This window comes from Amblyomma mixtum, chromosome 5, assembly GCF_055824585.1.
Source record: "Amblyomma mixtum isolate Tamu chromosome 5, ASM5582458v1, whole genome shotgun sequence".
NCBI lineage: Eukaryota > Metazoa > Arthropoda > Arachnida > Ixodida > Ixodidae > Amblyomma > Amblyomma mixtum.
In genome coordinates, this window is record NC_143016.1 from 96,923,328 (window position 1) to 96,946,105 (window position 22,778).

Sequence of the window (22,778 nt, forward strand, 5' to 3'; positions counted from 1 at the left end):
GCAAAAGAAGCAAGAGGAAGAAATACATGAACTCGGGAAGAATCACGTACAGGGACTGAAATCAAAGACAAGACAAGGACAAAAACGAATACTTTTTTTTGTTTTTACCAGCCTGAGAAGACATGACGACGGCGTAAAAGCGCTTGACCGAATGTTTAAAACCGGCTAGCACCACACACGAACCAGACCAACATAGGCGCAAAACACCACACCTTATATTATATGTGCGTAAAAACCCGAGCCTCAACCGAGTTGACGTGAGCGGCAGTTTCTAAACTGCTTCGCTCACCTCTAACTTTCACCACATGCCTTGACGGCCTATCCACCCCAAGTCGTTTCTTACAGCTTGAGTACTATCATTTTCTTCTTACTTGCTTTTTTGTTCACACACTATAAACTGCGAAATTCCTGATCCATAGTTTAACTTCCAGGAACGTCTCGCCTCTAGCCGACGTAAAACAAACAAAAAACATATATCCGCAACAGAAAATGGCTCATGCATTGCTGAGAATCTGGCTATAAATCCTTTATGGGAACAGTGCCCCCATCTCTAGCTGCGCATTATGTTGCGTTGGCCGATCTAATAACTTATAAAAGTGCACTTCATACTTGGCCGCTTCGAAGGTTGTGAAAGAACCGTGACGGACGATGTTTCCCAAGAATATTATTTTGGCGTAAAACGCTCGAGAAAACGTGTTCAGGCGTTAAACGATGGTTGCGCGGATGCATCACCATGGATTAAATCGCCCGGGGCTTTCGGCGCGACTGGATTAAACCGCTTTTTTTTTTCCTCTACGCGAGTTTTCTTATCAGTCGTCTCTGCGCAAGCGTGGGTGGATCGCAGCTTTTATGGTTTCGTTTTTCTATTCGCTTGCGTTCTGCCCCGCGCGAATAGAAATGATGGCCGTAAAGACGGCTCAATGACTCGAGAAAGCCTGGAAACGATCGGCTTAGCGCTTTGATGTCTTCGCTTTTTAAGTTTGTGGGTGATGACTGTCGTTGGAAGGAAACTGCCGCTCGTTGCAAATCGCGGTGCCGTTCGCTTTTCGTTCCGCTCTTTCCAACTTCCACGCCATGTCGCTACTCCCTTCTTATCGCTTCTTCGGCCGGTTGATGCTGCTCGCATTTCGTTTTTCAATGGCGCTAACTGAGAGTGCTGTTTGTGGTTCGAAATCGCAGGCGCGTGGAAGTCGCTTATGATACGTTACAGAAACGTTTGCTTTCAATATAATGGGCTCAGTACTTTAATTCGTTTTTCTAGAATATTGGCATTCCAATATTTGACGCTTCGGTTACGGCAGTGTAACTCGAAACAGACGATCACATGCGGAAAGTGCGTAATCGAAGCCCCGGGATTGCTGATGAAATGTCTTTGTGGCTCTTCCGGCTTTCGCCCGCCGCCGATGCATTCTTGTTTTATCTTGTGTGGCACTCAGTATGGCGTCTTGACGCTAAAGCCTTAGCTTTTCATTCATTCATTCATTCATTCTTTTTTTTTATTTACACCAAAAAGATGTGGGTAGGCACCGGCAAAAAGCGAAAAAAATTTCGCTTGAATGCACCGGCGCCCCCCTGTACATGGCATACAGCGAAACAGCACACAAAGTAATCACATATAAATGCATACTCTGTTAGTTTGTAGATTAAATACTATTAAGAAAACAAAAATATACACATGGCACAGATCACTCTTCCACCATTCATTTAGTTTAGTTTAGTTTAGTTTATTGGGGTTTAACGTCCCAAAGCGACTGAGGCTAAGGGACGTTAAACCCCAATAAATTAAACTTCATTTACATTGACAAGTTATGAGAGGAACCTGGTTTTGATGGAACGCAAGCTGCATTATTCCAATTGTACGTTGCTGGTACAAAAGGTATTTAGAAGTCGTGGCATAGTGGAACACAACATCTGGCATCCAAATTGAGTTCTAGAACTTGGAACATGCCGGAATTCTTGGTGCCGAAGTGTGTAAGTTGGTACATTGGCCTTAAGATCAGCTAGCTGCAGAAACACGTGCTGGTTATTATTGACACATTTCTTGTACCGTAGAGTCTTCACGCCAAATCCTCTTTGCGGGTCTTGACCGGCTGCGGCCGGGGAATTGACTCGCAAATAGGATACGACGTTAAGATTGAGGTATGCGGCCGTCGAAGCGAAGCTAAGGCTTTAGCGTCAAGACGCCATAGTGACGCTTCAACGTCAAGACCCGGCAGTCGGTTACAAGTGCGGGGTCTTGACCGGTTTCCCTTTTTTTTTATCTCAAGCCCAGCGTACCACTTGTGCAGCAACGAGGTTTGTTTTCGCCTGCTTTCCTATCGCATCTGAGAGAGGCATCTCAGCCTGCCAGCACGTGCTGGCACGTGCACTTGCGCACAACGAACATTAAAGTCGTATAACACAATCAGGTGTGGAGGTGCGCGCCATTAAAAAACAAACGGCTCCAACGTGTATTGAAAAACCCCCACCAAACAATCTGCAGACGCCAAACACGTCTTTTGTCCTTTTGGAGGCGCTGCTGCCCAGCGACAGGCTGGAAGACCAACGGGCCTTCATCCAACAGGTGCGCAGGGCAGTTCAATCCTGCGGAACCCTGGAATAAGGTCCCCACACGTAAGCTCAAGAAGCTACTTTTTGTTCAATAAAGTTTGCCTACTCCTCCCTACGGTGGTGTACATTTCAAACAAGCGAAGAATTTCGTAAAAGATGCATAGCTTCCCTTTACAGCTGCGCTCCATTTAACTTCAACTATATCTGCTCTCTTCTTAGACAAGCAGCTCATTGCGATAACTGCGCTCTTGTTCTCTTATGCATAGCGCAAGAGGGCACGATTATGACCCCATTTCCTCCCTCGATCAAACCAGGAGAAGGGCTGTGGAAAGTCGTCCAAATTTATTGAAGGAGGCCCGGTAGTCGCGGCTGTTGAGCCGGTGGAGTGGACGATCGACGCTGGTGGCTCGGCCAAATGCCGAATAGTTCTTAACTGAGCAAAGGTTCGAGCTCGGGCTCCAGGCTACAACCTCTTCGTCGGCTGCGCAATTGCCGATAACAGCACTGCTAACGGCGCCGCTACAGGCTTATTTCCTCATCCTTGTATCTCGTTACCTTGAGCACAGCATAACATCAGATTCAGAACTTTTCTTCTCCTTACGACCGACCTCCTGTGCTCATTGCATAAATTTGCTATATTTTCTTCTTCCAAACATAAGTTGCCTGGCCTAATTATGAAGAAAAGCACGACGCTACTGTTCAAAACCTCGCTTAAATCATTAGCTTGGCAATCAAAGTTAAATCATTAGCTTGGCTCCAATTTACCTTTTTTTTTGGCTCTCCTCCTTTTCTGGCCTATCCCCTGTGGTGGGTATGTGCCATGCCACTAAGACAACAACAACAACAACACCTCGCTGTACCTTGTGTAAGTCCCCAGACTAACACAGCATCGTACAGCTTTATCCATTCAAAACCACTGAAAAGTTTATTGGTGTCTTCGCTTCAATGCCAGTCGCACGTTTCGTGTTCCTTTCCAGTTCAAAATACAGGCACAGGCACTGTGAAAGCTAAACCCTTATTTTGCACCCAGGACCCAGAGCTATAATACTTATGCATCTAACTCGAACTTGATGAACTCTTCCACATATCGTTCGTTCAAAGGAAAACTATTCAGAAAAAGAAAAGAGACAGAGAGTATGATTGCTATGCGTACATAGGGCGTGGTTATCGGTAGCATGATAATACGGTGCCTCGTTTTATGGTCCCTGTAAAGGTACGAGGAATATGGAGGGGAACAGAACAGATTATTTGCACGAAATCGAAAATTACATCCCCGATTCGAGTGAGAAGCATACTTTTTGCCTTTCTCTATGCAGTTTCCCGTTCAATGAATTATCCCCCTGCGGCTCTGTCAAAATTGATGCAATGGTAAAGACGAGTTTGGATATTGAGTACGAACCAAGCGTTCGCTTTTAAGTTGCTTGTGCTTGTACCTGTACCATCAGGGTCAAACAGGACCACCAAACCACGAAAATATTATAATCTGGGGGAAGAAATACAGGCGGTGACTATTACGCTTCCAAAGACCGGTCTTCATGACCTAAAATAAAAATCAGCTGTGCTGGTATTTGGTCTTCTTAAGCTAAGATTTCCTTTTGGTGTTCCCGTTTCAACTGCCTTGTTCCCGTTTCAGCTGACGCTGGTAGTACATGCTCCCTTTGAGCCGAGGAGCACCAGCGCAGGAGAGCGTAGTTGCAGCAAACGGCGAACAGAGAAGTGGCACTACACTGAAACGAGTTTCCGAACCTAGTCGAAAAATACGACAGAGCCAGTCGCGAAACATCATAAAAAATTTTGTTGTCCTGTTGTACCGACAGACTTTCTGCAGTGTTACGAGGTCGCCTGTTGTAACGACAAAGCTGGTTTTGTCGTTACGACAAGCGACAGAGAAATACAACAGAAAGTTGTGTTGTACTACAAGAATTTCTGTTGTTAGTGCAACAAAGCGAGGTTCCAGAATGCTACACGAAACTGTTGTGATGAGAGAAAAAATCTTTGTCGTGTTTTTCGACAGGCAAGGACAGCATAAAAATTAAAGCAAAAAAAATCGTTCGTGCCTCGCGCAGCTCAGCGGGGCTAGCTGATGTGCGAGCGGCAGAGGCAGCAGAGGTGGTGTCCCAGCTGCCCGTAGAGGCCTCCCTTCCGGCGCCACTTGAACAGGCCTTCCTCGATCAGGTTCTTGCCTGCGCAACGCGGAGTCATCCAGTTAGGGCTAAGGCAGGCATGCTGGACGCCATTCGGGCAGGCTCTAAGGGTCAGCCAGCGAGCTCTGTGATTTAGTTAAACGCAAAGTTGTGCGCCTCCAGTCACGCAGAAGGCGCTGGTTGAGCGAGCCCATTTTGAATCTACAAATTTTCACTAATGCATGTTTGAAATAGCAGAAGTCAAATTGACCGGCAGTACACGGACATTTAACCAATACGGAAAGCTGAGCAAGCTGGCACATGTTGACACTGCATACGGCAGCGCAGATAACATGGGACAACGAGAAAGAAGCGAACCCGTGCTAGATCTGACTCATTTAATCAAATTTTTGTTTGTTAGTAAGCGCTAGTCCCGTCTGCGTCTTTCATGCTGACCCGTGTTATTTGTGCGAACGTATCATGAATTGCTTTGGTTCGGACGTGGCTGTGCTAGTGCATTAAGATATATCACAGCACATTCAAATTCTCCTTCGCGTGCAGGCAAATTGCCGAAGCATCTTTGAGGATACAAGAAGGAACAACACTAGAGTATTTTCGTATTAAATATATAGCTATTAGATCCACCCTAACGTCAACCATAGTCGGATACAACTCAAGAACGAAGAGGCGAATGCCTCTCAAAGAAGGCTTTCAGAAATTGTGTGTGCTAAACTGGCATTGACAGTAAGAAGGAGATACTTCTTACACTTTTTTTTTACTTTTTCTTGTGAATATCAATTTAGCTCACAACATTTCCAAAAGATTATTTACCAACAAGACCTTCAGAGAGTCTTACGTGTTGGCCGATTGTCATCACGACGTAATTAATCCTATTTCATTAAGGCCAAGCAGTTAGGATTTCAAGCTAAAGGATTAACCACGACGTCATAACAACTGGTGGACGGCATTGGCTGTAGGGACTCTTCGAAGGGCATCTGCCACTTTATTCTTGAGTTGTATTCCACTATAGAGAGCGCCTTCAGCTAAAAAAGGCGAATTCCAATTACCGATCTGGATCATCTCTTTGAATCCGCAAAAAAACGAAAAATTTTTTTGCGTTATCGGGAAATAAACATCCACAATTGAGGCATAAGACGAGGCTCAGAGCTGTGTGTGTGTGTGTGTGTGTGGGGGGGGGGGGGGGGGGGGGGCAGAATGGAGCGAACTTTCGCGAAACGAGATGCTCCTAATCAACAATTGGAGCCCAGGACCTGAATCCAAACTGCTATATGAAAAAAGAGTATTGCTTCGCGGAGTAAGAAAACGTGCAACCGATCGCAGATTGGATTTCGCCATAAAAAATCGCGCAGTGGTTTCGCCAATGAGAGCATGCAAGAGGCTTGTGGAAGGTTTACGTGCACTGACAGTTGCTTTCGTGAGGCATGAACTCCTGCATCTCGGCGAGCACCGTCCGGACGTTCTCCGCATCTCTGCGTGAGGTAGAATGAGACAGATGCAAAAAAGAAACGCTAAGATTAATAATGAAATTACCCCACGTTCTTATCTTATGAAGCGGTGAGTACAAGAAATCGAAAACTTTCTCTGCGCCGTATTAGTACAATTGTTTTACATTTAGATTCATGAGTGTGTCAACTTTAAAAAGCATTGCGCTTCATGAGGAGAAGGCTTAGCGTTACGTTTCAAGTGAAAGTTATATTTATATACAAGGTCTCGTAGTGGTAGCGGTGTGGGCTGGTTGGTTAGATATGGCTAACTCCGTCGGTTTGACTGAGTTTTGTTGAGGCAATAGCACTTTTGCTGGACAGTCCTCTATAGTGTCGTATTTCGTGGGCGGCAATCCCGTGTTCGGTCTTTACTGCGGCTAGGTCTTCCTTATTACAGGCATCCATCTGACTGTAGTACGACCGTACTTGATAGCCTTTGATTTTAACTCATTTTTCTTTTCTCTTTCCCCATTACACTCCCTCTTTTCCTCACTGCAGGGTAGCAAACCGGAGCCTTCCTCCGGTTAACTTCCCTGCACTTTCGTCTCCCTCCTCTCCCCTCCTCTCTGTCTGTCTCTGTGCCTAAAACATTCGCATTTATAACTGCTGCGAAAGAATGGCGAGTCCTGTGTCCTTCATCCGTGTGCGCTGAATTTTGTTTTCAAGACGCATTTATAACTCTAATTCTTCCTTCTCCAAAAATAGGCTCCCACACCTAGCGTTTTTTCTCACAATCCCTACCCAGCTGATTAGGAGATTTCACGCTCTCAACTTGGACATGAAGGACGTCGGCTTTTATTGCATCAGCCTTCTCTTCGACGCTCTTACCTGTCAATGGAGCGCAGTTCTTCGAGGTGGTAGTCTTTAGGCGGGGGCCTCCAGAGGACCAGCTTGTCCAGCACCGCTACTCCTCCCTGCCCCACCGGCTCTGCGAAAGGCCACACGCCGAGCATCAGCGAGCGAAGCAATCCGAGGGCGTCTTTCATCACCGGCCTAATACATAGCGCTTGTGTTTACGGCCGGCCGGCCAGCGCAACAGCTGGAGGCCTGAAATATTAGGGCGTCCTGCCCGACACGGGGCTTCCATTCCAATATGTTAGAAAATACCTCGCTGGCAGGCCCTGAAATCCTCCCTCGCCGCTAGGGGTGTGACGAAAGAGCGGCTTGCGAGGCCTGGTTGCGTCACGCCTCGAGATGTGTATACGGCCCGGCTGGATGCCGCCGCTGCCCGAAGAAGCGGCGGAAACACAAAAATAGCGCTGAATGCGTGTGAATATGCGGTCGCGCATGTGAATGCCCGTAATGGAGATGAATGAAAGAGGCAGCCAGCGGGGCTAAGAGTAGCGTGTTAGTTCAGCAGACCTTACTACTGACCCGCATCTCCTGGTGACCGCGGCGGGAGTTGGCGATAATGAAACAAGAAACGGAAGCCAGAATAGAACGAGTAGGAGTTTCGCCATGCGCGGACACTGATGGCGAGGTTCGTGAGACCTGCGTTTCTTCTCGGCGTGTGCATTTCGAAAACAGCTGAGCGCAGTTCCTAATGCGTGTCCCGCTCGTTGAAAGAACAAACGAACAAACACAAGCGTAAAGTGTATACGAAATGTCCTGCCCACATCAGTGGGTTACGGTGCATGCCGGTCATTTAGTATGTGGTTGTGCTCAGAGTTTAAAGCTAACAAAAAATAAGTGTAGTCAGAACAGCCAGCAAAACAGTAACGGGTCTGGTGAAAAACCGTGAATCTTGCGAGTTCTTGCTGCGGCACCCAAGACGAGAGAGCCTTTAGCGCTTTCATCTAAAGCGCCCTTTCAGAGTGCCGTGCGGTAAACCGTGAGAATATTAAAAAAATAATAAATGTGCCTTATTTGCCTTACACTAGAAGAAAACATAGGGTACAAAAGAAAACGCGACGACAAAGCCCCAGGCAGCATAGGTATTTGGCCCAATATTGAAAACGCATTAAAAAAAAGGGGGTGGCCCTACAAAGGATTAGCCTTTCCTAATACGTTTAAAATACTGGGCCGATTACATGCGCCGCTTGGGACCCGACTTTGCGTGATATGTTTTCATCTTGAATACGGATCCCCAGCTTGCCCAGACTCTTTCCTTTCTCGCTTGTTTACGTTGATAGGAAATTCAGCAAGAATTAGAAAAATAAGGTGTGGGTGAGGCTGGAGGCTCGGAGGCACGTTGACAAATTGTGTTAAAGTAGTTCACCGCGTTTGTCTCTGAACCATAAAAGGATAAGCACCCCTGTTTTCCTCGTGGCGGCCTCTCTTTTGATTTAGGAAACCCGGGCACGTCTTTGGGAGTAGCATTTCGTTGTCCTAAGAGCAAGAAAAAAACATCTCCGGGTCCATAAAAATGCTCGGAGGCGATTCGCAAACACGTCGTCTCTCACGAGAGCCGTTCGCCCTGGCATTTTCGTTCCTTTGTCTTTGCATCCTTTTTTTTTTTTTGGATTTGGTACAAAAACAGTCTCGGGGGAGACCGAACCGGAACAGTCACTTCGCCTCACATTTGCGAAGACCTTCTCGTACACGCAAGCCCCCGCGAAATCGACACACGGAGCGCTCTGAAGGCGCTTAGAATGCGAACAAGCAAAATGAGAAGCGATCCCGGACCCGTGAGCAAAAGGGTTGATCAGGGATCAAAAAAAAAAAAAGATCTGGCTCGCATGCAAACGCGTTGCGAAACAGGAGTAAGACACATTGTGCTACGAATGCTGTTTGTTTTCTTACTAAGACGCAGCACAAATTCAATGACTTCCTTCAAACACTTGAAGATGCATATAGCTCATAGTGAATCATATCTCTCAGTTGCGTCACATTATTAATGCGAAAGCATAAATAGTCCCATGATGAGAAATGCCGGTGGTGTGTGCGTGTGCGCGTGCGTGTGTGCGTGTGTGTGTGTCGCAGATGGTACAGAAAATCCCAGCGATGGAATGAAAAATGGTGACGTCAAGGGGCCGCATGACACACACACAGCAAGCTCAGCACCGCCACTTCGGACAATCCTATGCATGCCGTTCCTCTGCATATACCCGCCGTTGGCCAACCTTCATGTGGCGCCATTCATGTGGTTAGATTCTTACCTAGGTTGTAACGCAACCGCTTGTCGTACGGCGTTGCGGGTGATGTCATACGATTTTTCGTATCATATAGCTTGCATGCGCTAGTCAAGTTGGAGGCTAGCTTGCGACAGGGATTCGAACCGACCATATATGCACCTACAATTGTATCCCTTCCCAGGCTTTCGTGTGAAAACTGTGACACAACCGTTAGTCGTACAGCGTTCCCGGTGGTGTCATGCGATTTCTCGTTGCACATAGCATGCATGTGCTAGTTAGCTTGGAGGCTCGCTAGCAAAAAAGATTCAAACTGACAACATATGCACCTTCGATTGCGCACCTTCCAAGACTTTGGTATCAAAATTCTGACGCAACAGTTCGTCGTACAGCATTCCGGGTGGCGTCATACGCGTGTGTGCGTGCGTGTATGGGCGATGCGATACTTCGAAACAAAAAGTGATCGCATGAAAACTCAGTTCGCAAACCGTAACCAAACGACTACGTCTTGCATCCGTGACATGTTTTCGCATTCCCACACGTAAGCAGTTTTAGTGCATCTGCCGAATTTTTTATTCTTTCTCTACTTGCTTATTATTATTCGCTATGAAAACAACTGCGCTTTGAAAAGAACGTTCAAGATTTACTCTAAACCTAAAACAGAGGTGGTAAAGACATAATAACACGGTGTGCCTTCGAGTTCCTCCGGCGAACGCGTTCACTTTTTCTATACTTGGGCATAGACGGCCAGTCTGCTAGCCAGCAGACGCTAGGCCTTAGGTAGGCAGGGGCACACACATCAAGATGCTAATACACACCGCTAAAAGTTATGACCAGTGTGAAGCCTTGAGTCATTATTTCCGCTGTGCTTCCAATTACCGAACAACTAGTTGAAGACTAACCTAGAAACCTTAGGGGAGGTTCTTCGCTGGCGCCAGTAAACAGTACATCGCTGTTCCGTGGACTCGCAAGCTTCCATATCGGACGCAAATTTCTAACAACACCCATAGTGATCAAGAATTATAGGAAGCAAAGCACGTGCATGGGTTTAGAGTACCGAGTCTGAGTCTGAGCATGAGTTCAGAATGTCAAGGTGAATATGACCTTGCCATCGACACTACCGTGAAACTGCCAGCAATGCCAACCAGACAGTTCACTGCAGGACTATGAGGCTTCCCCAGTGAGTTCCTGTTGCAGCTGTTTTGATCCAGGTACGCCGACTTGCCTCCTCATCCTTGAGAGTACCCTAACCCAATCACTCTGCCTGAATCTGTAAGCCCTGCTTGTTCTATTTCATCTATACTTTATTTTCGCGCCAGTTTACATTCTACAATTCTATTCCTCTGCCGATTGCGTTTGTTTCTTTTCCTGCACGCGTATTCACCCTCCGGCTCTACAGAAGACGGGTAGCCTGTTCTGCTCGTTAGATGCCTGGTCTATGCCAATTTTTCACTTTCACTTTACGCCGGAATGTCAGATCAAGAGTGTTTTAGATGCTCTTTTCTTCAAAGTTACACCGAACTTCTCTCTCCTTTTCCAGACATTACGAGGTAAAAGTACTATGCGAAAAACAAGGAATTGTACACTCTAAATGAAAAGGAGTAAAAAGGGAGTAAGCGGTCGTCTAACGCACACCCTTTCACACCCTTTAAGGAAGGGTGTACACTAGAGGACAAGCGAGATTAAAATATTATGACATTAGTGTAAAACTAAGAGGTAAGAAATTAAATGGAAATTACACAGTCGTAGTAATGAGGAAGCCCAGCGCTAGCTGAAGAAGCGCGAACCTGCGAATCCTGGCTTATTTTACTGGGGCAGCCTCTGCTTGGCGAGCCCGCTCCTGCGAATCCTGGCGTCTTCCTCCACGAGCAGCTTAACCCTTTGAAGGTTTTTGCCGTATATGTACGTCGACGGTTTTCTGTCCCTCAAGGTCTTTGCCGTACGGGTACGGTTTCGATCTTCCGTTTGAAATTTTGCGCCAAAAGAACAATGCGTGCTCACCGCGAGGTGCTGCCACCTCTTAGGACTTACAAGAAGTGTTTGAATTTTGTGCTGCCTTCTTACGGAGATAAGCAGAACTTATGTCTAGCTTTAGCGCGGCGGCACAGACTGCGGCGACACCCCTTTTGTAGTTTTGGTTTCGCCGCGTGATCGCAACGGAGACGCGCGAAATTTGAGTTTTCTTTTTGTCAGCACTATCTTGCAGGGGCTGCCGAAGTTGATTTCTATTTTTATTCAATGGCGCTGCTCTTAGCTTGCTTATCACCGTTGCTCGCGAGGTATTCTCGCCCTCTGTGGCAACGCGCCTACGCGGTTTCGATTCCGCCGCGGGATCGCAACGGAGTCGCGCGAAACGTGTTTTCTCTTTGTGGGCACTGTTTTGCAGAGGTGGCGAAAGTTGATTTCTATCTTTATTGGTGCTGCTCTTAGTTTGCTTATCACAGTTGCTATTCTATTCTATTGAACATTTTCCAGTTGTGAGTGATGCTGTCACCAAAGTACTGTTCCTATTTTTTTTACTATTTATTCTCGATTATATACATTTTGTAGATTCAAGATCCGCAATAAAGTAATTTGACCACCTGGGAAAGTTTTCTTCAAAATAATTCGACCCTCAAAGGGTTAAGACCTCGTTAATCTGCGCCTCGGGATCATGTCTCACGCGTGCGGCTTCGGCGCGTCGTTCCTACCTCGAACGCATCGCTTGGTCCGAAGAGCCCTACGCTGCTTCGGCTGTTTCAAGCGGCATTCAATTTCAGGATGTTTTCTTGAGAAGCGTTTCAATGGGCTTGGCGCCGCCTTGTCGCAATTATAAGCCGCACTTGATTAAGACGAAGTTAGCGTCGTGAGGTGCGGGCTATGAGCGCGGGTTGGTCACGTGATCGCGGACACGACTGCTACGTCATCGACAAGCACGCGTAAGTCGGGAACCTTCGCCTTAATCGTTAAGCGCTGTAAAGCGTAGAAGACCGCCGGAAAGCATAGCACGCAGCTATGGCATAGCTGTCTAAGGAAATTGTGTTTCCTTCTCTATAACGCCGTAATGCATCAGTGCGTTATTCCAGATGTTTGGCATCAAGATCTAACTAGCTCAAGCGCTCACCCCTATTGCTTACATGTGTTCTTTTTTACCCGTCAAAACAAGAATTTAAAAAACATAGTCACCTTAAGCCCTATTTCAAATTACCTGTCATGTGACGCGAATGTGTAGCATCTTTCGGTGAAGTTGTGACTGACCTGGGCTTCAGGCGCGAGTACACATAACCCCTAAATAGCGCAGACGCGACCTACATACGCAGATTTTCGCTCGAGTGAGGCTGAACAACAATTTGTGTTAAAAAGCCTTCAAGTTCGCCATAACTTAGTGAAATACATTTCTGTGCCCACTTAAATCAGCAGCATTTTTTCAGCGAAGCGTTCTTGCTTTAAATATGCGTGTGAGGTTGCACTGTTTATATTGCCCCCACGCAGTCTGATCCGGCCTTAAATGGCAAACTTTTCTAGTCTATCTGGACGGCGTTATTGTGTTTTCTTCAAAGTTAAGGGAACACCTCCAACGTCTTTCTACCGTGCTACTGGCTATAAGATCTGTCGGCCTCCCGTTAAAACCTGAAAAGTGCCACTTTGGTTATGAACAGCTCCTGTTCTTGGGCCACGTCATCAGCCGTCCAGGTGTTCAGCCCGATCCCGCCGAAACTGCAGCCGTCGCCAACTTCCCTACTCCCTCCGACAAGAAGACAGTCCGGCGTTTTTTGGTACCCTGTGCCTATAACCGCCTATTCATTGCAAACTTTTCACGAGTCGCTGCCCCGTTGACGCGTCTCACCCGAGATGATGTCACCTTCGCCTGGACAGACGAATAGCAAAAGGCATTCGATGAATTACGGCACCGCTTGCAAACAAAGCCTGTGCTTGCCCACTTCGATGCCCCTGGTCCACACGGATGAAAGCAATATAGGCTCCCAAAGCATCGCCGGGTGGCGCTGCTGCGCTTGATGTGCAGCGCCATCTATGGGAGAAAAGTAAAAACTGGGGCGCTGCTCGCTGCTCGCGCTGCTTTCACCACGCTTCTTTGCACGCGCGCTTTCTCGCACGTGCACGCGCCCGCGCTGTCCCGATGTTTCGCCTGCATGAGCTGCAATAAGATCGTTCAGACTGACGCGCAGTTCCGCAATGCAAATTTAATTAAAAAGGGGAAACTGATTAGTCGCGTCTACTGTGTGGAGCAGACGATCGACGACGAGGAGGCCCATTTGACTGTAAAATGCGTTTCTCGAGTGAGTAATAACGTCGTACTGTATGACATGTAACTAGAATTAAGTCCACTGCATAATTATATGCTCGAAATATGCGAAGTACTATCAGCTCTCCGAAATAAAGCGGGACAATTGTTGAACGTAGTTGTCAGTTGTTGCATGCGATGCTCAGGGCGATCCACTTACGTGCGAGTCGAAAGGACATGCGACCAGGCAACAGTTCAGCATTCTACTCCAACTTGGGGGATTCTCCTAAACATTTGACCACCATTGCTCACACTTGCAAGTGCGACCTGCGGGTCGCCCTCTCGCTTGAAACGAAAACTCTCGGGAATAACATTGCTTGCGCGCTTTCGAGAATTTCGTCTGCTTTGACCGCGTCTCCTGCACTCGCGCTCGGTGCGATTCGCAATGCACTACGGCGACCAGGAGGATGTCGTGACGGTATTGATGTGCACCGCAGTCGTACAAGCGTCATGATGACAGCGGCAGTGGCGCGCTTCTCAGGGCCGGCCTGCCGGCCTGTTTGCCTGCCGCCGCCGTCAGAAAAATACGCTAATATTGTTTGTTCGCGTTCATACCAAGCCCTGGAGTAGAACAACGTCAAAAAGGAATCATTTTTGAGGATCGTTGGCCAATACCGAGCTGCTGGTAGAAGTGATAACTGCGATACAAGCATATTTCTTTTCCAAAGCCGCTTTGCTGATGCCCAGTGCTGCTCGCCTGTTGTCACCTGGCTCCGCTGTTAAAGGCATCACGGAAATCGATCATGTCTTTGTTTTATTATGTGACGAGGAACATAGTAAAACGGTGACGCGAGTAGCACCTTTATTACAGCGCTGGCCAGTTCCGAACTTCCCTCAGCTGCAGCATCGATGCGAAATGGTTAGGCTTAGCGACGACTACGGCAGCGTGGGAGCAACGCAGTTTGTCGCCCGGCGTGGCCGCGGGCGATGTCGTTGCCGAAAGCTCGACTGTCCGTGGGCGGCGTCATTGCCAAAAGCTCGACCGTCTCGCCGATTAGTTCAGTGGCTTGCGACTCGCAGTCGCAAGGCTGGAAAATCGAGCAGCGAGCGACTTGCCTGCGCGTCGTCTGCCACTTTTTTCGTGCATGGTAGGGACATACTCACTAGCTCGCCGAAGAGCGCGGCCGCATACTCGCGTGTTCGCGGTAAGAGTGGATAACCGTGTACATACGCTTTGGTTTTTACATTACGGCCTTCGTACTACCTCCTTTATGCTTCGCCGAAACCGCGTCTGTCAGCGCGAAGATTTTGCCTCGCGCGACTCTCCCGTCGCACGTGCACACAAAGCTAGCAGGGCGTCTGCTCCGGCGGCGCCCCGAGTTTCCGCTGCTCGCCGCTTGGGTTCCCTTGAGCTTGGGTTCCCTATAGGGAACCCAAGCTCAAGTTTGGGAGCGCGACGCCAGCGCCGCAGCGGCGAGCAGCGGAAACTCGGGGCGGCGCCGTAGCAGACGCCCTGCTAGCTTTGTGTGCACGTGCGACGGGAGAGTCGCGCGAGGCGCAATCTTCGCGCTGACAGACGCGGTCTCAGCGAAGCAAAAAGGAGGTAGTACGAAGGCCGTAATGTAAAAACCAAAGCGTATGTACACGGTGATCCACTCTTACCGCGAACACGCGAGTATGCGGCCGCGCTCTTCGGAGAGCCAGTGAGTCTGTCCCTACCATGCACGAAAAAAGTGACAGACGACGCGCAGGCAAGTCGCTCGCTGCTCGATTTTCCAGCCTTGCGACTGGGAGTCGCAAGCCGCTGAACTAATCGGCGAGACAGTGGAGCTTTTGGCAATGACGCCGTCCGCGGACAGTAGAGATTTCGGCAACGACGTCGCCCGCGGCCACGCCGGGCGACGAGCTGCGCTGCTCCCTCGCTGCCGTAGTCGTCGCTAAGCCTAATCATTTCGCACCGATGCTGTAGCTGAGGGCACTTCGGAACTGGCCAGCGCTGTAATAAAGGTGCTACTCGCGTCACCGTTTTACTATGTTCACCGTCACATAATAAAACAAAGACGTGACCGATTTCCGTGATGCCTTTAACTGCGGAGCCAGGTGACAACAGGCGAGCAGCACTGGGCATCAGCAAAGCGGCTTTGGAAAAAGAAATATGCTTGTATCGCAGTTATCGCTTCTACCAGCAGCTCGGTATTGGCCAACGATCCTCAAAAATGATTCATTTTTGACGTTGCTCTACTCCAGGGTTTGGTATGAACGCGAACAAACAATATTAGCGTATTTTTCTGACGGCGGCGGCAGGCAAACAGGTCGGCAGGCCGGCCCTAAAAAGCGCGCCGCTGTCATCATGACGCTTATACGACTGCGGTGCACATCAATACCGTCACGACATCCTCCTGGTCACCGTAGTGCATTGAGAATCGCACCGAGCGCGAGTGCAGGAGACGCGGTCAAAGCAGACGAAATTCTCGAAAGCGCGCAAGCAATGTTATTCCGGAGAGTTTTCGTTTCAAGCAAGAAGGCGACCCGCAGGTCGCACTTGCAAGTGTGAACAATGGTGGTCAAATGTTTAGGGGGTTCCCCCAAGGTGGAGTAGAATGTTGACGAACTGTTGCCTGGTCGCATGTCTTTTCGACTCGCACGTAAGTGGATCGCCCTGCGCATCGCATGCAACAACTGACAACTACGATCAACAAGTGTCTCGCTTTATTTCTCACAGCTGATAGTACTTCGCATATTTCGAGCATATAATTATACCGTGGACTTACCTCTAGTTACACGTCATACAGTACGACGTTAATACTCACTCGAGAAACGCATTTTACAGTCAAATGGGCCTCCTCATCGTCGACCGTCTGCTCCACACAGTAGACGCGACTAATCAGTTTCCCCCCTTTAATTAAGTTTGCATTGCAGTACTGCGCGTCAGTCTGAACGATCTTATTGTGGCTCATGCAGGCGACACATCGCGACAGCGCGGGCGCGCGCACGTGCAAGGAAGCGCGCGTGCAAAGAAGCGTGGTGAAAGCAGCGCGAGCAGCGAGCAGCGCCCCAGTTTCTACTTTTCTCCCATAGATGGCGCTGCACATCAGGCGCAGCAGCGCCACCCGGCGATGCTTTGGGAGCCTATAGGCCTCGGCGCTGTACTCGTGCAGTCGCAGGACAGCGCTGAGCGAGTCATCGCGTACGCTAGCCGGACTTTGTCCCGTGCTGAATCCAATTATTCCACCACCGAGAAAGAATGCCTCGCTGTTGTATGGTCAGTGATGAAATTTCGCCCGTATCTTTATGACCGCCGCTTTCAGGTCGTGAGCGACCATCACTCTCTTTGCTGGTTAACGAACTTGCGCGATCCCTCTGGACGTCTTGCACGTTGGAGTTTACGTCTACAGGAGTTCGACATGACCATCGTGTATAAGTCCGGGCGCCAGCACAACGACGCCGACTGCTTGTCTCGTTCGCCTATCCAGTCTGCGAACGAAGACGAAGAGCCAGACTTCCCTCTTATTGCAACTGTCGACGCAGTCACTGTTTCGCAGCACCAACGTGAGGACCCGGCGCTCGCACCATTCATCGACTTCCTGAAAGCGCGTACTACGGAAGTACCCCGTCCCTTCGCCAGAGCGCACTGCTCGTTTTGCCTCCTAAACGACGTGCTGTACAAGATCAACTTTTCTCCAACGAGAAAAGATTATCTCCTCGTCGTGTCAGAGACTCTCCGCGAAGAAATCTTGCAGGCATGTCATGATGAGCCCACCGCCGGTCATCTCGGCTATGTTCGAACTCTGGCCCGCATTCGAAAATTTTTTACTGTCCCAAACTTTCGGCGGCAGTACGCCACTACGTACGAACGTGCCCCGATTGCCAGCGACGGAAAATACAGTCTGTAAGGCCAGTTGGTTTACTGCAGCCTGTCCAAGTGCCACGACTTCCATTCGAGCAGTTTAGCATGGACTTTTTGGGCCGTTTTCCAACTTCCTCCTCGGGCAACCGGTGGATAATCTTCGCGACCGATTACCTCAGGTGCTATGCTGAAACGAAGGCCCTCCAACGCGGCACGGCAGCCGAAGCAACAAAATTTTTCGTCGAGCGCATCATCCTCGGGCACGGCGCCCCTGCAGTTGTCATCACGGACCGACGCACAGCTTTTACGGCCAAGCTGCTGGAATCCATCATGCAGCTGAGTGGCACTACCCATCGTAAATCCACCGCCTACCATCCACAGACAAATGGACTGACCGAACGTCTCAACAAAACTCTCGCCGACATGCTGTCTATGTACGTGGATGTTGAACCTCAATCTTGGGATGACATCCTGCCGTACGTCACATTCGCGTACAATACGGCGCAACAAGAGACCACGCGCATTACGCCCTTCTCTGTGTTGTATGGCCGCGAAGTGTCCACCATGCTAGAGGCCATGTTACCCCATGACGGCCATGACCCCGAAGTTGGTACCGAGGAATTTACTCAGCGCGCCGAAAAAGCACGGCAGCTTGCGCGACTGCGCATCCGGAACCAGCAAGGCCGAGACGCTCGGCGTTACAATCACCGCCATCGAGTAGTGACCTTCGGACCGGACTACAGGGTGTGGACTCCGATTCGACGACAAGGACTTTCCGAGAAACTGCTAAAGCAGTACTTCGGTCCCTACATAGCGGTCCGTCAGCTGAGCGACGAACTTCTTCCCGACGGCTCTTCCACTACTAATCGCCGCCAGCAGAAGCCCGAAGTGGTCCACGTCGTGCGAATGAAGGCGTACTTTTCGCGCGAGCCCCGGTAGTAGCCTACCGCCAAGCCATAACCGCATGCTTCTTGTGACTGTTCATTTTCTCACCATCCTTGCTTACGAACTGCTTATTTTCTTACATTTTCTTAAGAACTGCTTATTTTCTTTCTTTATTTTCTTGCGCATGCATCGGTCGATGTTTTCTTTTTAGGGAGGGGGGTAATGCCGCGTTTCCACCAGCAGCCGCTGTGTGGCTGCTCCTCGCAAGTATCGTGCACCGGCGAGTAAAAGAGGCAGAAGCTCGGTCCCGGCCTCCTCTGGGTGCTCTTGGCTTGTTCTCCGGTGCCATCCAGGTCAACCCCCCCCCCCCCCCCCCCCCTTAAAGGCTTTCGGTTACGAGCCCCAACGGCTACGTAACAATATTCAGAGACGCCGCTTATAGACAAATGGCGAGAAAAAGAATTATAGCTGTTGTCCAGAATGGGCTCCGGCATGAAATGCGTTGCAAGAAAGGCGTAGCAGATTCTAGAAGGCTCCCTTCCAGAAACAGCTTTCCAGTGTGGCGCGCGGTCCTTCGTTGAATGGAGGGTGGTTTGGAAAGGGGAGGGGGGGTGACAACAGTGGTGTTGAGACGGAAGTCGTCTCATAGCGTTGATGCAAACTCGCATAACGAGTGCACATCACGCAATGCAGCAGCGCTAACCGCTATTCTTTCAGAGACGCGCTCTCTGTGTTCGTTGTTTATCCCTAAATTGGGGAGCACCTAAACACAACCTTGACATTTGAGTCAAGTTTACGCCGGCCAGCACCACGGTTTCCGAGCGATCTGGACAGGGAATCGGCGTAACACGCAGTCAGTAACCCAATTTTCGCCGTCTCTCAACGGCTTCGAATGCCCGTTTCGGAAGAAAGGTTCGTAGAGTTCGGTGTGTTCGGCATCAGGTTCGGCGCCATACGCGTCCTCATGTTCGTCGCGGTTCCAAGATTATCTTCGCCTAAGTTTGCAGAGAACAGGATCTAAAAGCAACTCAGGTCTAAAAAAGAAAAAAAAAATATTTACCTGTTTCAACTATGTTCCTCACGCCCCCTTTTTGGCAATTTTCGTGGCCGCAATGAAGAACAAAACAACGGCATGCAAATATATTTTACTGTCAACTGTGTACAAAGCTTGTTTCCAGCCCCCTTACAATCCTCATTCATTTTACTGCTGTACTATTGGCGTGCAGCGAAGAGGCTACTGGTTATTATTAAGGCTCATTTAAAAAAACTTTTTTGTGTAATCAGACGCAGCCTATTAGATGCGCCGTGCGTCCTCCGTCTGATGCTTCGCATCGCACCAACGAACAGAGATGTATTATAACTTACGCTGGCAGCCGGTGAAGTATTCGTTTATTAGTGTGCACGAGTGAGTGCATCTCCTGTAGTCATGGGCGTCCGGAGGGGGGGGGCAAGGGGGGGCGGCTGCACCCCCCTGGAAAATCACTCACTCTAACCGTGAGTGATGGCCGCACACCAGGGGCGGCGGTGCGCTCAGCAAAAAGTGTAAAAGCGGCCCCGCTTCCAGCTTTGGGTCACATCTGCGAAGTGCCGCGTCCGGGGACGCGTCGTTGCAGACATACAGCGGCACCGGCGAGCATGTGTTTCGAGGCGTCTTGAGATGGGTGCCTGTTTCTTTGATCTCTAGAGAGATAGCCACACGGAGGCAGACAGTGCACAATCCGGCCACCGATGAATTCTTCAGGAGGGAGGGACAAATCAGCCGTGTCCACCCCCGCTTTGTCGGGCTGCTCAAGGGCAAGCAGGCGATGAGTTGGCGCCGCCGCCGCTCGCTGTCTCCTCCGATCCACGGGAGAGCGCAGTTCGGTAGAAGCGCCGCTTTCAGAATCTTCGGCAAAGGGGATTAGCAGTTGGTTTTGTTCACGGCGACGCAGTCTCCAGAGGCGCCCCCACACCAGCGTTCCTTGCATCTTCTCCGGAAGCCAGCGCCTTTGGTCAAGGCAGCCCGATGGCGCCTGCCTGGCTCGCCTGGCTCGCCTGTCACCTCTGGCTGGGCCTCAAATCCCAACAGCGCCCATGTACTGTGCGATGTCAGTGCATGGTAAAGAGACCCAGGTGGTCGACATTATCCGGAACTCTGTACTACTCCGTCCCTCATAGCCTGAGTCGTTTTGGGGCTCTGAACCCCATAAAAACACACAAAACAAATTTTCCGACCGGAGTGGCGAGTGTCCCTTCCCCTCGGAAGTCGCGAGGCGTTCCTTTCACCCCCAAAGTGCTATTAGGAACGACGACAACAAGTCTCGCCGGGTGGCGGCCAGCACGCCTGTTTCTACTGTGTATGGCTGCTAGCGACTTGAGGGTGATTGCTTTCGGGCCTGCCACCATGGACCACAAGCACCGAGAGGACCCAGGTGCCAGCTGACTTCAATTACGGAGTTTGCCCGGTTGGAGTGCAGGAACAAAACCAGACCCCCTTCATAAAGTGCCTGCACGTGTAGAACGCCGCCGCCGCCTCGGGGAGACGAACGTTATCTTCCCCATTTGCCGTGACCGTGCCAGGGAACAAAGGGCCTCGTCTCCGGTTGCTCTTTGGCGTGCCCAAGCACCGCGACAAGCTGGCGGGCCTCATCTCCGACCCAAGCACGAGGAACCACTTTCGGCGTTTTCGTGACCTCGCGTCTGGCCTCGAGCGGCGGGTGGCATTTGATGATCAACAGATGTCGGTGACCCGCAGAAACCTTCGGCTGGCCGGAGGCCATCACCTACCGCCGTCAACGCTACCTCGACGACAACCTTCTTTCCCTCAGACTCCACATGTGAAGGGGGCGTGACCATGAGTGCAGTGTCGTGTGTGTGCGCACAGGTGAAAGCTCTAGGCCCCTCTCACTCCGGCAAGGGCGTCCTCAACCTAGGGACTTTAGGGAACAAGAAGGATATAAAACTCGACAGCGGATGCGGCAGAATCGTCTCACTTCTAACCACCAATGTAAAATGTAAATAAACCTATTCTCCTTTCGCCATCTACCTCTTCGCTCAGCGGCACTCCTGTCCTGAACCCTCAACTCCAACAGTGCGTATTCGGGGATACTGCGGCAAGTAGGCCCTTGCATGTGTGCGCGCCTCTGTGTTTGTGCTTCGGTATTTTTAGTGGCCGGTTGTCAACGAAGCTGAGAACAATCAAGACAGCGGACGAGAAAACGACGAGCGGCGAGTAGTGTGTGTGCAAATACTCGACTGTGCGGTTGCGCGAGCAAGATGGAGCGAGGTGTATGAAGCTGCGAGCGTGCATTTATCTTGTAAATAAGTTTTCGTTGTATATATAGTCATTTTTTGCTTTCAACGTACGCATTCAACCGTTTTTTCAATCAATGTGTATATATTTTTAACACTACCAACCCCGAAGAACTCCATAGCCAGCTTTGTCTCGCGCGGTTCCGAATGATGGACATTCGGCGCTTCTTCAAGCGTCAGCGGTTGTCTGACGAAGCGTCATCCAAATGCGCCCCTGCAGATTCTGGTGTGATATGTGACAACGGTGTAGCATTTGAACAGAGTGATGCAAGCTTTTATCACCGGACAGTAGCTGATGTCGTCGACTCCATGGAAGGGACTCTGTCAACAGTGAGTTCAGGTAATGCAGCAGGCCGATATGTTTCCATTTCTCCTTTCTTGGGATTTAAGTCCGGATTTGACCAGAGCGATGCAACCTTTCATCACCGGACAGTAGCCGACGTCGTCGTCTCCATGGAAGGAACTTCACCAGCGAGCTCCGGTCACGCAGTAAGCCGAGACGATTCCCTTTCTCCTTGCTTGGGATCGAAGTCCGGAGACAACATCAAGAAAACAAATAACTTGCCTCAAGAATATGACTTAGGAGAGTTTCTAGGCAAAGCTAAACTCACTGGCATACCGGACTTTTTGAAGTTACGTCTTCTTACTAAGCCATGGTCACCAAATGTTACATACGATTTTAAGAAGGATGTAACACCTGGAAAGAGGCCTTTTCGACATCAATGGCTGGGAGATTACGCCCCCTGGCTTGCGTACTCAGCGACAGCGAAAGGCGCTATTTGTCGTTTTTGCGTCATTTTTCCTCCACGTGTTCACCGGGGTACTCAAGGAAGTTTTATCGTGCGCGCTTTCAGTAACTACAGAAAAATGCACGAGGCGTGCAGGGATCACGTAAAATCCCAATGGCACCAGGAGGCAATGACGGCCTCACAGAACTTTATGGATGTGATGAAAGGCAAGCAGCTACCCGTTGTAGAGCAGCTGAACAGAGCACTCCACGCGCAAGTTGAAAGGAACCGTGAGAAACTATTTCCAATAGTTTCCACCATTGTCTTTTGCGCGACGCATGACTTGCCAATTCGCGGCAAGCAGTCCGATAGTGGAGTCTTCAATGATCTGCTTGACTTTCGTGTAGAAGCTGGAGATACTCTACTTCAGGAGCACTTCGCTTCTTCTGCTGGCAATGCCAAGTACACTTCTGTCCGCGTCCAGAACGAGATCATCACAATCTGTGGCGACATCCTGAAAGAGCAGATAGTTACCGAAGCTAACAAAGCGTTTGCT

General features: G+C 49.6%; 1 protein-coding gene across 3 annotated transcripts in view; it reads right to left on the bottom strand.

Moving 5' to 3' along the window:
* The window catches only part of LOC149343101 (uncharacterized), a 76,194-nt gene that overhangs the window by 5,765 nt on the left and 47,651 nt on the right, over positions 1-22,778 (bottom strand). Inside the window, exons 4-6 of one of the 3 annotated variants that reach the window (XM_089545614.1) lie at positions 7,007-7,106; positions 6,093-6,163; positions 4,608-4,733 (exon numbers count right to left, since the gene is read on the bottom strand). In XM_089545614.1, coding sequence (XP_089401740.1) covers positions 4,627-4,733; positions 6,093-6,163; positions 7,007-7,106 — 278 coding nt within the window. In that variant the 3' untranslated portion in view covers positions 4,608-4,626. Of the gene's footprint in view, positions 1-4,607; positions 4,734-6,088; positions 6,164-7,006; positions 7,107-22,778 lie in introns of all 3 variants that reach the window. The other 2 variants (XM_089545613.1, XM_089545616.1) reach the window with 2 other exon arrangements.